The sequence below is a fragment of the Bos mutus genome, chromosome 24, assembly GCF_027580195.1.
Source record: "Bos mutus isolate GX-2022 chromosome 24, NWIPB_WYAK_1.1, whole genome shotgun sequence".
NCBI lineage: Eukaryota > Metazoa > Chordata > Mammalia > Artiodactyla > Bovidae > Bos > Bos mutus.
In genome coordinates, this window is record NC_091640.1 from 43,204,412 (window position 1) to 43,219,842 (window position 15,431).

The 15,431-nt window shown below is 44.0% G+C and overlaps 1 protein-coding gene across 3 annotated transcripts in view; it reads right to left on the bottom strand.

Annotated features, from left to right (window-relative positions):
• Positions 1-8,583: 8,583 nt before the first annotated feature.
• The window catches only part of PTPN2 (protein tyrosine phosphatase non-receptor type 2), a 64,082-nt gene continuing 57,234 nt past the window's right edge, over positions 8,584-15,431 (bottom strand). Inside the window, exons 9-11 of one of the 3 annotated variants that reach the window (XM_070361499.1) lie at positions 15,323-15,424; positions 14,447-14,539; positions 8,584-8,951 (exon numbers count right to left, since the gene is read on the bottom strand). In XM_070361499.1, coding sequence (XP_070217600.1) covers positions 14,488-14,539; positions 15,323-15,424 — 154 coding nt within the window. In that variant the 3' untranslated portion in view covers positions 8,584-8,951; positions 14,447-14,487. The other 2 variants (XM_070361500.1, XM_070361498.1) reach the window with 2 other exon arrangements.

Genomic DNA, 15,431 nt, shown 5'->3' on the forward strand with positions numbered 1-15,431 from the left:
CTAGTTTCTAACTAAAATAAAATCTTAAATCTTATTTTCTCCCTTCAATTTTCTTGTTGGTTTGCTTGTTTCATTTTCTTTGACCTTGAAATTACATGGTTTTTAAAGGCTACTGCTATTGAGAACACTTATGGGGGAAAAAACCCTTACTGTTGGTAGAAATATAATTGTTTTTTTTTCTTTTGAGAGGAAGATAAACTATATAAAACAATATAAGAAGTGAAGATAAAATGTATATTTCATCTGGCAGTAATTCCATTTAAACTTCTAAATAGATTAGTATTACTGAATAGAGACTATTTACTTTTAGATACTCTGAAAATACTTTTTTCCCCCCAAGATGGCAAATTCTATAATGAGTATTTCAACCATATTTTATGAGTGGCATATACATTTTAATTTCACAGCAGTTCTCAACAAAGAGCTGACTGGACTTGCCAACTTGGTTAGCCCACTATGCTGATGTGGAGTTTCTATGCTCAAGACTGTGGTCGATTTGCACAATAACTAAGAGGTTAAGAGGAAAAAAAAGGATGGGGGGACACATGTGCACCCATAGATGATACATGTCGATGTATGGCAAAAACCACCATAATATTATAAAGTAATTATCCTCCAATTAAAATAAATTTTAAAAAAAGAGAGAGAGAGACTTGTGTTTGATCCCTGGGTCGGGAAGATCTCCTGGAGGAAGAAATGGCAACTCACTCCAGTATTCTTGCCTGGAAAATCCCATGGACAGAGGAGCCTGGCGGGCTACAGTCCACGGGGTTGCAGAGAGTCAGATAAAACTGAGTGACTAAGAACAGCACAGCACAGCACAGCACAATTACAATTTAGGGGACAGTTCTGGACCTGATGTAGTTGCTCAGGAACAAGTTGTAACATAACCACAAATTTTCTTACTACCTTTGGTAAAATGAACACCTATTACAAGCCAGGCACGGTTTCAGCACTGCAGATTCCTGTCCTGTTGGGAGCTAACATTCAGGACGAACAGGAAGCACAGTGAAAACGTGTTCAATATGTCTGGCAAGGCAGGGGGGCACGACAGGAAAAGGAGGTTGGTCGGGGTCCAATTACCAGTCAGCTCGGTGTTCACGTCCCCACTCTGCTCTCAGGCTAAACATCTCAGATGCCTCCCTAAGTGCCTCACCAGGCCTCTGTCTGCTCCCAGCCCACCTCCCACCTCTGCTGGATGGTCCAAGTCCATACAGACCTGGCCCTCACTGACTTCCTACCACACCCAGACACAGAGCCAGGCCCACACTGTCTGACTCAAGGGTACACCCACCACTCAGAGCTTTGCAAAGGCTCTGAGCACTGTGTTGAGGTCCCTGGTGTTTGCTGACCGCTGTCCACATTTAGGCCCCGAACTGAGGGCCTCGCTGTGATACTGCTGAACCACCTACAGGGCGGGCATCACCTCAGGACTTAACTCTGCTGCTTTCTGGGTGTGTGACAGGCCCCAGAATAGCACCTGCTATTGAATGAATGAAGCATAAAATACAAGGGAGAGACACACACATAGCTGAAAAGTCCCAGACCTTGACCCTGCTCTTAGAAGAGTGAACAGAAGGGCAGAGATGGTCCTGTCATCCTCTCAGCCAAACACTGGCTTTCAATTGTTCGTAAAACTGGTTTGACATTAAGACAGCATATTTTCCAGCCACTCATACTACTATTTCTCCCTGGAACTACACTGTGAAGGATTTTTGGTAGCTTGCTGATAAAACTATATCACGGCCTGTCTGGGAGATAAGTAATTAGAATCCCATTCAGTCAGCTCTCTGCCATGGCTGTCACATCCCTCTGACTCTGGGTACTGTGCCCAGCGACAGCCAAGGCCACACAGTATCTCAGAATGTGGTCACAACAAATCACAACCGAGAAGCGCCTTTTCAAGAGGCAGGAAAAGTCAGCAGGCCTTTAAGGACACTTCCTCCTGGAACTGCTTTTTGCTGACCGCGTCCTTGAAGGACACAGAGAACAGACATTGCAAAAGGTGTATGGCAGAGTCCGCAGCTGTTCTGGGCCCGGACCCACCCGAGGCCAACCTGGCGATGACACCTGCTGGAAACTGTGCTGGACTTGAACCCGAGTGAATATAATTAAAGAGCCAATTGATGAGGTTTTAAAAAAGGTTAAAACTGACCATTTGAAAGCTCCGAGGAGCCAAGTGGGCGAAGAATCTTGTCAGCTGCTGCGGTCCAGAGAGGGCAGACCAGGAACCAGGTAAAAGGGGGACGTGAGACCCTCAGGCAGGCCTTACGGGCAAAGACCATGGCGGCCTCGGAGGCCCCGTCTCCACGCTGGCGTGTGTCTTCCTCCTCCCCGGACCTCTGTGTCCATCACTTGCTGACCCCGACCTGCTGTCACCTTCTCCAGGGGTGCTGCGGGCAGATTTCGGGGTAAACGTGAAGCTCTGGGGGGTCCGCAGGCTTTGCTCTTTATGCCGCCAGCTGCAGTCCGAGCCCTGAGTGTCTGACTGTGCCCGCGAGCGCCTCCTGGTCCGGCCTCCACTCCGGGCACCCTGGGCTGGCCTCAGGCCATGGCCTCCCTTCCTGAGCTCCTCTGGGGTGCCCCCTCCTCCCACGGGGAGATGGATCTGTGGAGGCGGGAAGGGCAGCCTGGCCTCGGCCTGGTGGGCCTGGGGGCCAAGAACCTTCAGTCACCAGTGATGGCCAACACTGAGCGGAGCCCCCACCCCGCCATCTCTCGTGTTTGGTCCATGTGAAGGACGCCTGGTGTCATCCACGAACAAGCTGGGGGAGGAGAGTTTGCAGACAGCGGTTGCCAGGCTACACTCACTTGCCTCGTGCTGCAGGAGGCGGGAAAGCCAACGTGCATGCACAGGAGAGGGGCTCTTCCGCACCAGGAGGGGAATTCTAGGAGTGACCGACCCCCAGACTCAACAGCGACCCCGTGTGGTGGACTGCATTTTGGCTCTGGACTGTGAGTGTGTGACTGCAGAGAAGAGCTCAGAATGACTTCAGAAATATAAGAAAACTTTGAGTCAGTAATGGTAACAGGGTGATTAAGGGTGAAAGAGGAGAGTGAAAAAGCTGGCTTAAAACTCAACATTCAAAAAGCTAAGACCATGACATCCAGTCCCATCGTTTCATAGCAAGTAGACTGGGAAAAAGTGAACATAGCAGCAGATTTTAATTTCTCGGGCTCCAAAGTCCCTGTGGACAGTGACTGCAGCCATGAAATTAAAAGATGCTTGCTCCTTGGAAGGAAAAATATGACAAACCTACACAAAGTATTAAAAAGCAGAGACATCACTTTGCCAACAAAGGTCCATTTTGTCACAGCTATGGTTTTTCCAGTAGCCAGGTTATGGGTGTGAGAGTTGGACCATAAAGAAGGTTGAGCACCAAAGAATTGATGCTTTCAAATTATGGTGCTGGAGAAGACTCCTGAGAGTCCCTTTGATAGCAAGGAGATGAAACTAGTCAATCCTAAAGGATATCAACCATGAATATTCATTGGAAGGACTGATGCTGAAGCTCAAGTTCCAACACTTTGGCCTCCTGATGCAAAGAGCCAACTCATTGGAAAAGACACTGATGCTGGGAAAGACTGAGGGCAAGAGGAGAAGCAGACAACAGAGATGGTTGAACTGCATCACTAACTCAATGGACATGAGTTTGAGTAAAGTCAGGGAGATGGTGAAGGACAGGGAAGTCTGGTGTGCTGCAGTCCGTGGAGTTGCAAAATGTCAGACACAACTTAGCAACTGAACAACAGAGTCCCCATACACCCCACACTGTTTCTCTAATAACATATTACATTAAAATAGTAGATACATTTGTCACAACTAATGAACCAATATTAAAACATTCTTATTACCTAAAGTTCACACTGTTCATTTTCCTTTATTTTCACCCAGTGTCCTTTTTCTATTCCAGGATCTCATCCAGGATACACTATTTTTAGTCACTAGGTATCCCTGGGCTCCTCAGGCCTGTGACAGTTTCTCAGACATCCCTTGTTTTTGATGACTTCACAGTTTTGAGGAGGGCAGGTTTGGTATACCCTCAGCTGGTATTTATCTTGACATTTTCCTCTTGAGCAGACTGGGCTTATGTGTTCTGGGACGAGGACCACAGAGTAAAGTTGTCTTCTCACCATATGGTGCCAAGAGTGCATACCACTGACACAGCTTATCACTGCCGACACTGACTTTGATCATCCGGCTGATGCCTAGTGCATTTTTTATTACAATATAAGTAACACACCGTTTAGGTAACTGGCTTCCCAGACGGCGGCTGTGGTAAAGGACCCGCCTGCCAATGCAGGAGACATAAGAGATGCAGGTTCAATCCCTGGGTTGGGAAGATCCCTGTAGACAGGCATGGCAACCTACTCCAATATTCTTGCCTGGAGAATTCCATGGACAGAGCAGCCTGGTGGGCTATAGTCCATGGGGTTGCAAGGAGTTGGACACAACTGAGGCAACTTAGCACACATGCACGCATGTAGGTAATAGGAACGCTGAAATCAATGACTATTTAAGAGCTGAGCATCTTAGCTGCATCCTCTTAATCACCCCTCAATGGCTCTCTGAAGCATAGGTACTATTACTCTATTTCACAGATGAATAGGAAGAACTTTTCCACAACACATACACACACATAATTGTGCTAAAAATATATAAAACTGACCATTTTCATCTGCTTGGTTCTATGACACGAAGTATAATTCATGCTGTCATGCAACCACCACCATCTTCAGAACTTTTCATCTTCCCAATATTGTACATGCTTTACCCTTGATGAACATCACCAGTCTTTTGGTCTTTAAAAGATTCAAATGGTTCCACTTTGTCAGGCCCACCTTTAACATTCCTGCAGCCAAATGTGACCAGCTTTTTCCTCTGGGTGCAGTAATTAATACTGGTGCTTCCAACTCGTCTTCATCCTTATTTTTTTGTACTTTGCTGAGATATACTTGGATTTCCCTGGTGGCTCAGATGGTAAAGCATCTGCCTACAATGCAGGAGACCTGGTTCGATCCCTGGGTCAGGAAGATCCCCTGGAGAAGGAAATGGCCACCTAGTCCAGTACTCTTGCCTGGAGAATCCCATGGATGGAGGAGCCTGGTGGGCTATACTCCATGGGGTTGCAAAGATATACTTGACAAAATTATAAGATATTAAAGTGTATGCTGTGATTATCTGATTATGTATTGGCTCCCCGGTAGTGCTAAAGGCAAAGTATCTGCCTGCCAATGCAGGAGACAGAAGAGATGTGGGTTCAATCCCTGGGTTGGGAAGATCCCCTGGAGGAGGAAATAGCAACCCCCTCCAGTATTCTTGCCTAGACAACTTCATGGACGGGGAGCCTGATGGGCTACAGTCCATGGGGTTGAAAAAGAGTTGGACACGACTGAAGGACTGAGCACAAAGTGTACACTGTGATTATCTGATATGTATGTGTGCTCAGGTCTTTACTTCCTGTTGCTCTGAAGCGAGTGCATGCTGGATGCCAGCTCCAAGGCCGGGCTTGGCTGCCCGCTGTGACATGGTGCCACCACTCCCCTCTGAGACAGAGAACACATTTCCCAGGACCTTCTTCCCTGGGGAGTTCTGTTTTAGAGGCTGCAAAAGAGAAATATGCACCAAGCTCTGCTGTCTCAGCTTCCTTCCTGTGCACCAGACAGTCAGAAGTCCTGGGCCACATGCTGTCATGTCTCTTTGGTTTCCTGACTCTCTGCCCACATTCCATCCGGTGGAGGGGTTTTCACCTCCATGCCATTTGTGGGATGCCACAGCGTGTCAGATAGGCTGAGAATATTGGGAAAAGCCCCATCCAAAGAGCCACCAGTTACATTACATTCTTTACTTAATGAAGATAAACGTTTATCACAAGCAGGTGACCACACAAGACACTGGTTGTTAAAGCTTATTTCAGAGCAGCTTCCCTGGGCCTCCAGACATCTCAGAGGGATGGAGACCATGGGGTGGGGTCTCACCAGATCTGGGAAATTTGACCCTTGCCTTGACTCGGCCCTTTCCAAACTGGGGCTCGCATGGACAGTCCGTGAGAATATTTGCTGGCAATCAACACCACGCACTTTAACCCAACACCTTCAAATGTTGGACTCTTTGTGTCTCAGAGCCATACTTCCGGTAAGGCCACATCCTTATTCAAGGAGTGCAGCAGAGCAAGGATCCCAAGTTGCTGTATGATGTCTCTGCTTTTCCAAAGCCGTTTCTTCACATCTAAGCAGGTCCCTGGTCATTTCCACCACAGTGCTCACCACTAGTCTTAACTGCATGCTTATTTCCTTATTTACATGTGTATTGCTGACCTTCCCACAAGACTGCAATAGACCAAACCATGGTCCCCTTGTCACTGAACCTGGGTAGTACAGCACCTGGCACCCAAGTGTTGAGTAGACATTGACCTAACAGATGAATGAGTAAGGGAGATTCCACTAATTCCAAATGTTCTGACACAGCTTCAACTTGGGTGCCCATGAAGGAAAACAGGGAGTCACACCTAAAGCATAAGCAACAAGATAAAAAACAAACAAGTGGGATATCAAACTAAAAAACTTCAGCATAGCCAAAAAAAAAAATCATCAACAAAGTAAGAAGATGATCTACTGAATAGGAGAATATATTTGTAAGTCATGTACCTGATAAAGGGCTGGTCTCCAAAATATACAATGAACTCCTACAACGCAGCTGCAAAAGAACAAACCCAGTGAAAGGGTAAAGGACTTAACGTAGACAGACATTTCTCTAAGAGGACATACAGATGGCCAACACGTATACAGAATAATGTTCAACATCACTAGTCATCAGGGAAATGCAAATTGAAGCCATAATGTGATATACCAATACCTGTCAGGGTTGTTATCAAAAAGACAAGTGATGGTGAGGATGAGGTGAAATTGGAGCCCTCGTGTACTGCTGGTGGGAATGCAAAATGGTACAGCTGCAGCAGCAAACAGCACAGAGGTTCCTCAAGAAATTAAAAACATGACCACCACACAATGCAGCAGTCCAACTTCTGGGTATCAATCCAACAAATCAGAATCTTATAGACATATGAGCACTCCCACGTTCACTGGAGCACTATTTATAACAGCCGATATATAGCGACAACCACTGACAGATGAATGGATTAAAAAAGTGTGGTCCATACATACAATGAAGTAAATACTGCTCAGCCTTAAAAAACATAAATGAGCCCTGAGAGAATTATGCTAAGTGAAACAACCTAGTCACAGAAAACCAAATAGCAGATCTTCCTCCTACATAAACGTATCTAAAATAGTCTAATCATAGAGTCAAACAGTAGAATGGTGGTTGCCAGGGACTGGCGGTCGCGAGGGATAGGGAGATTAATATCAACAGGTCTCAAGTTCCAGGAGGAGTCGGAGTCAGGCAGAAGGACTGAGAAAACCCAGAAAGAAGTCCTACTGACTCTAAGGAGAAGCTTCAAAGGAGGTGATTCTGCCCTCAATAAGTCAAACAAGGGAAGAACGAAATAGAGACCACTGTGGTTGGTAGAGCATGAGCAAAGATGACCTCTATGAGACATTTTTGGAGAGACACCAGAGAAAGCCACGAACTGCTTGGGGAGAGTACGGGGAAGTCAGAAAACAGAGGCACCAAGCACAGAGAATGTGTTCAAGATCTGTTGACACACTGAAGGAACATCTTGATGCACTTTGTGGCCTAACAAATTTTCCATGTATTCTTCAGGAAAGATTTACTAGGGATTGGTAATGTCTGCTTACTCCTAAAATAGACCAAAACTTGCTGGACAACAAGGCAAAAAGGAAAAGGGAAAGTCATTAAATTTGTGAAAGATGATACCAATTATTCAATGAATGGTGTTACAAAACTTTCACTGGCAAAACAATAGTGAGTTGTCACACGTTAATATGATGCTCACCTGATGCAGAGGCGGGAACCTCACCGGGAGCCTGACAACGAGTCGATTCTGAGCCCAAACCCACCACACAGTTGGGAGATCAGACGGTCAGAAGGTCAAAAACCCCTGGGGAAGGAGACTTTGGTCTCTTTACCACAGGACATGTTGGGGAAAGCACAGCCTTCAACATGAGACTAACACTGTGATTCAGAAACTGCACTTCAGTGCTACACTTACTGAATACTCATTTAATACCATCATCTATACTAATGCTTTTCCAATTAACAAGAGGGATACTGTTGCATCACCTAACCTATATTGATAGGCTGTGTGTGTTAGTCGTTCAGTCGTGCCCAACTCTTCAGCAACCCCATGGACTGTAGCCCACCAGGCTCCTCTGTCCATGGAATTTTCTAAACAAAAATACTGGAGTGGGTTGCCATTCCCTTCTCCAGGGGATCTGCCTAACCCAGGAATCAAAAGGTCTCCTGCATTGGCAGGCAGACTCTTTTTACCGTTGAGATGGCTAACTAAATAAAAATCTCAAAGAAGCAAGGGACCAATGTTTTGAACCAATTTCACTGTAAATGTTGACTGCTGGATATAAAAACCTGAGAGCAGACCCTTAGGAGAACATTCATTATGTGAAGCAGAACTGTCCTAGGATAATGCACACAAACCAACATCATCTATTTAATAAAAATATTTAATGCTGCCAAAAGGTATAAAAATACAGTAGGAATGGCAGTACAATACAAAGTAGTCTCTCCTAATTTATTTCTTTTACATCTTTCTACATTTCACACGCGCGTTAGAAAACTTAACAATGCATTGAATTAGAGGCTTCTGCACAGTCGTCCGCTGGTGGCGCTCTTCGCTCCCTGGATGTAAGGTTTACTTTGTAAACAGACACACGTGAGGCAATCTATAGGCTTATCAAGCCTCACTGAGATTCCGGAGTGGGCTTCAGGTCTTGTTTTGCACATCAATGGTTCAAAATTTATAGGTGCAGAATATTCTCAAGGCATGAATATTTAGGTGTCTGTCAATCTTGGCCTAAAACATAAAATAAGAAGTCATCTATTCAATTCGTATTTACCAAACACACAGACGTACATAGACACACACAGACATAAAAGGACTAACAATGAACTAAAAAGGTTAAAAAAAAAAAAAAAATTCCAACACATCACACTCAACCACACTGAATGCTTCACTGTTATCTTGGTAAAGCTGCTTATGTGTTTGCTCTTCAAATAGAACTGGTGGTGTGAGGCAGACTTATGTTAAAGCACCATAACTCAAGTCTTTTACAAGAATCACTAATTATGAATTTTGTAGGTCATCCTGTATTACTCAAGAAATGACCTCCATGTGAGCAATACTGACGGACAGACAGGTTAAAAAAAAAAATGTACCCACAACAGTTCAGCAAGATTACATGGTATGTGCTAGACTTACCAATACTTTGGAATTCAATGCAAAAGTCTAATCCAATTTGGACCTCCAATGTATTATACTGCTAAAAATATTAATGAGTTTAACATCTGAACATAAAGTTGGCTTATATCTTTAACTCACGGAATGTGAGCAGCATGCATTTTGTCCTGAAGGATAACACTAATGATCACAGCAATGCAGAACTGAAGTGACATGACTTAAGTATTAAAAGAAAACACAGACATGAAATAATTGATAGATTTATTGTATTTTAATGCCAAAAAGTAAAGATAAATATGAGTTTCAACAAGCGATAGAGATGAAATAACTAGTTTAAGGGCAGCTGAGATTTTAATGTTATTTCACAATATCTGCAAACAGCTGAATTCCTGAGGTGGTAACTGGTTTTTCCCAACTTCCTCTGCTATGACCAAAAAAAAAAAAACAAAAAAACACAACAGCCCAGATCTCAATACCTGTTATTATTGTGTCCCCACATATATAAACAGAAGACATAAACTGCACCCACACTTTTATCCAAAACGTTCCATCAAAACCCCCAGCACTGCGAGTTGGCTTCTTCCTGAGTGCTGGCTCTTTGGTGTCAGGTTTCCAGCACCGACACAGAAATGTCCAGACACCAAGGGAACATTCTCGTTAGATGCCTGTGGGCACAGAAACACAACGGGTGCTTCCTGCAGGGAAGCGAAACAAAACCAAACCCTGAACCAAAGTGGCTGACGTAAGAAATGAAGCTCCTGATCAACCCTGACTGTTGTAAATATGAAGTGTTCCCCACACCTTCAGAAGCCCCCTCATGAAAGCAAAAGAACAAAGCCCATGAGTCAGAGTGAATGGAACCATGGTTTGAGTCACAGGGTAGTCTGATTTCCAGGATTCCTCTGGATCAGCAGTAGTTCAAACTGCTCCACAAAGTTTTTTGGAGGGAAAAACATTTGTTTCACTTGAACCATAAAAAGAGGGTTATTTCAGGTTTTAACAGGCAAAAGTAGCTATCTAATGTTCTATGTAAATATTCCATAAAAACAGGCCCAGTGAGACATAATGGGAAAGTATGAGATCTGGAGTCACTGGGATTCTACAGATGGGAGTCCATGCCTCAGCTCTGACACGAACTACATGTAGAGCCGCAGGCAAGTTGCTGGTTCTCTGACTCAGGGTGTATGTGTGTGTATTTATGAGAGGTGGAGTATGTGTGTGTGTTTAGGAGAGGTGGAGTGTGTGTGTATGTAGGGGAGGTGTATTTAAACCGACTGACACAACTGGCAGTGCATTAACGACACACTCCATTAGATGAACGACTGTAGAACAACTTAAGGTCTCAACAGGGGCCATCTCCACACCTAAAGGAACAAAGTCAAATGCACCCAAAGTACTTCCAGCCACCAGATGCTCACACTCATGTTTCACTAAAAAGAGTCACACACACTTTTCTGGGGTAAGCAAGGCACTCACTGCCTTACAGACAAGATTAGCTTGCCCAGCTTCCCTCTCCTGAATTCACCAAACTCAAAATAACTTCAGGTTTTTTATAGCAGTAATTTGTCATCATATGTCTTAAAAGTCTATACCAAATGAAAGCAACAGTAAAGAACTGATGTTTTTCTTTGGGGAAAAAAAGAAACGGTCTCCATACAGATAAAAACTCCCAGCCACTCTCCTTACAGTTCCCCAAACATAGTATGTGGTGGAAAACCAGAAAGTATTAGATTCTGCAAGCGATATCCGCCCTGAGTTCTGTAAGTCCTATATTCCACTCTAAAGTACAAAACCAAAACAGCAAGAGTTCCAATGACTGAACTGTTCATTCTCCCACTGGACTGCACAGAGCTTGTGAGGGCGCTGGGGAATGTCCACGGTCAGGCTGTTCCTGATAAAGCCTCTGGCTGAGTCACCGCTCGCCCAGGCACCCTCCGTGACGGGACAGCACGTACACACCCAGGAGCACAGAGGACACCCAGCCTTTCTGACTCGTCCGCTGCTGCTGGGGCTGTGGTGTCGCTGGCCGAGAAACAGGGCTCTGAAGACAGATGTGAGGGAGAGCAGCCTCAAATTCAAACCAGCGAACTCAGGGAAAGCTCCAGAATACATCACCCAGGGAAGACAAGACCTGTATTTTCAGCGAGCCAGGAGGACTGCATTTTATTATGTGAAAAAATACTACATTTCTGTTTTTTAAAAATTTTGTTTAGAAGATGCTGCATCCCATCATCTAAACAAGTCAAAGCCAAACAAGAGCTTCCTGATGTGAGAGATGTAAACAGCTGTGACATGGGGACGGGGGCCCAGACTCACTGCTCCTGCCCACGCCCATGCTTCCTACCCACTGACAGCCCCGCTCGGACCTGCCAGAATCAGAAACCAGTCAGCACTGACAGCGTGATTCCTACACTCTTGCCTGGACCCAGGAAAAGTGGATGACACGCACAGCGGCATTCGACTTACAGTGAGCTACATTTACAAAGTGTAAGACTATGTCTGAAAGTAAAAATCAAGGCAGCAAGATCCTGAAACCTGTACAGGGGACTTTCCTGGTGGTCCAGTGGTTAAGACTGTGAGCTTCCAACACAGGGGGCACAGGTTTGATCCCTGGTTGGGGAACTAAGATCCCACATACCAAAAATTAATAAATAAAATTAAAAAATAAATTAAAAAAAAATCCTGTATAATAACCAGGTAGGCACTTCAGAAGTGCTTTCCCTAGAGTATACAATGGTCAATACAAGATTTCCAGTCATCAGGTCTGGCCTGTGTTGGCTCACACAGAATCCAGTCCGAGACATTCTTCTAAGAGAGAAGTGACTTGCAGAAGTTATACCTTTCTCTGAGAATTTAATTCTAAACACACAGGACTCTTCAGCACCAGGACCACTTTTCCAAGATGGTGGAAAAGTCAAATCTCAGGTGACTCTGGCTCAGTGACCTGAACACCTGCATCAGCTGGAGGTCAACAGAGAACACTCTGAAACACGGAGCCCGGAGCAGCGGAAACCACCACTAAGTGGGAACAACCGTCACTGCCAAGAACCCTGCAAGCAAAGGTGGAACTGATGAGTGCAGAAGGATGGCTCTGTGTCAGAAACTGCTTCTTAAACTAATAGAGGTGTTTTTTGATTCAAACCATCAATTCTAGTTTATCTGAAACAAAGGGGACATGCACAAGTGTACATAAAATTAATAATTTGAGTCACAATTCCTTCCTCTGACATACCTATTAGGCAGAGCTATATTAAAAAAAAAAATCAACTTCACTTCTTTTCTCTTTTTTTGTTCATTCCTTGGTAGAAATACCAATACATAATGGACCAAAAAGACCAAAGAAAAAAAAGGACAAACACAAAATCGTTCTCTAAACACAAGTGGTCTGTGTCACCACTGTCCTCTCTGCACTTTCACGTTAAGATACATATGGACCCACTAAATATGGAGAATTAGGTTTGTGGATATTCCACACATGCAATCATAGATAAAAACCAGCAGGAGGATGACATAAAGTACTCGGATGAACGTGGACACAAGGTCGGAGCCCATGGTGCAACCGGAGAAGACGGCTCTGAATCAGGGCTGCCTGCTTACGAGCAGAAACAGACACGAACACAAAATGAACCAAGTATTAATGCAAATATTCTTTCTTAAAAACAATAAAGCTTCTGGCTTTTTTTATTAAGAAAATACCACCTCAGCAAAGTCAAACATAGAGCTGATGTTCAGCATCTGTTCTAATTAGGAAACACCACGGAGACCACATCCTGGGAAGACACAGACGGCCATGGCCGCTGACCCCGGTGGCTGTTACCTGAGGCCAGGACCCCGCGTGCCCACCCTCCCTCAACCAGACACCTCCTTTAATGAAGGTCAGGCACCTCGCCACCCATTTGTAGCAAATGGTAAAAAAACATGACCCCTGGTAAAAACCGACGTGCTCGCCTGAAGCATCTGCTGAGAGGAGAAGACGACTAACCTATGCAGAAGTTGATTAACAAGGGTCTGCTGCCATGGATGTGACCTGAAGAATACATTAGGACACACAGCTCCAGAAGGACAGAAAGCAGACAGACAGCAAAGCTGAAGCACTGAACCCCGTAGAGCAGTTGCCCTGCTCTGCCTGGGAACAAGGGCATCATTACCAGCTTGTGTTTCCCATAAAGTCTTTTTACTTTACTTCTACTGAAAGCAAGGCTAGCTGCAGTTGGAATTGAACAGGTCTACCTGTACTTGACTTGCATAGTAATTACTGTATTTTAGCAAAGGTAAACCAAGGCAAATTGGAAAGAAAGATTTTAAACCAATAATGACCTGAAACGTAAGGACCTTGGTGCCTGAATACAGGTGTCAAGCAGGCAGACACAGAAATGTCCCTCTTCCCTCCTTCAGTGTAAAGCTAACAGGATGCAGTGGTGCTGAGCGGGGCGTGCTCCAGACACAACTGTCCTCCACACAGAGCACCACATGTGTCCTGCTCTCACAGTCTTAGAAGGCTACTCAAACCCACTCAAAAGTCTGTCTATACTGACATTTTTCAAACTGTTGTTTAAATGGTAACTGCTCTCTGAAAATAATTCAGCCTGGTGCAGCAATCTTACCCTGTAAAGTGGATAAAGCAGAGACGCCTGGTTGGAAGTTCAGCGTCCCCCCTATCCCTTCCTGGTGACCCCTTAGACATCCCAACAGCATAGTTTGAAACCACCAAAATAATGTGATTTCATTATTTTGGCAACTAAATTTATAACACCTAAAGTTTAAATAAAACAAGTTAAAACACTAGAACTCAAATGAGCAGTTAAATTCATTAAACAATATGCTTTAAAAATACTCATTAAGAAGTTAAAGGGACAGTGTAAAGTTTGAACATCATTATACTATTTATTGAAGTAGAAAGAACTTGAAAATTTTTTTTACTGCAAAACTTCAGTCAAATAAATGGAAATCATGGATAATAAAATGCTGCTCCTTATTTTGATTTCCTAAATCATGATTTACCCCAATTATAACTTAGGGTAATTACATTGAAATTTTCCTGAAAGATAAACAGTATTAATAATGGGCTTTACAGAAACCAGTTTCTTTACAAAGTCTTGACCAACTGTTACCTGACTACGCCAGTAAGGAGAACCTTCCTTCAAAGATATTTTTAGAGAAAATTTTTGTTTCTTTGTTTGTTTTTCTTTTTAAAATTGGGAAGACTGTAAAACATAAAAGAAATGCAAATATATAGTAAAAATTACTTATTCAGAGCTTTACCTGCTCATATCAAACTTCTCTTTAAGAAAACGTATCCAGTACAATTGAATCAACATACAATTTATCATTATTTTTATGGTAACAGATTTTTTCAAATTGAGCTTTTAAAAAGTACATTTAACTACAAAAGTAAGATTAAATAGGTACTTATAAAATATATTTACCCTGAAATGGTTAAGAATATAAAATGTTGATGCCCATGTCAACAGTACATTATACATTACACGCATTACTTTAAGGTAATTTTCTCTCCAATAATAATGTCGATAAAACCACAATATTTATTGCTTATATCAAGTGCAGGTTAAAATCCAGACAGCCTCCAAAAATGAACCCTTATGGTAAAGGATTTCTCAGTCTGGTCAGGTGAAATATTACACTTAGCATGTATGAACACAGTGGAAAATGTACCAGTCCTTAAGAAGCATTCAAGTCTTTACTTAGGGGGTGGGTAGTGTGGGCAGCGCCCTGGGGTGCTGGGGGGACCAGACACCACACTTCTCTGTGGGTGTCAAGTCACGCGCACCATCTGGGTGAGGAGTCTGTGACAGACCAACTCTGTGACTCACGCAACACTGTCAGCTGCTAGGGCCAAAGCTTGCGGGGCAGAATTAGTTACTTATAGGGCATTCTGCTGAAGAAACAGTGTCCAGCCAACAAAAGCGCCAACCAGAATGACTGACACAAACCCCATCTTAGTGAGAATAGGTTGCCAATATAACCACCTTTTCCTCTTGCGCTCAGTCTCGCTCAGCCTCTGCTTCATCTGCTGCACCTTCTGGGCGGTGCTGGCCTTCCTGTCCTCCCGGAGGCGCTTGCGCAGAGCACTGTGAA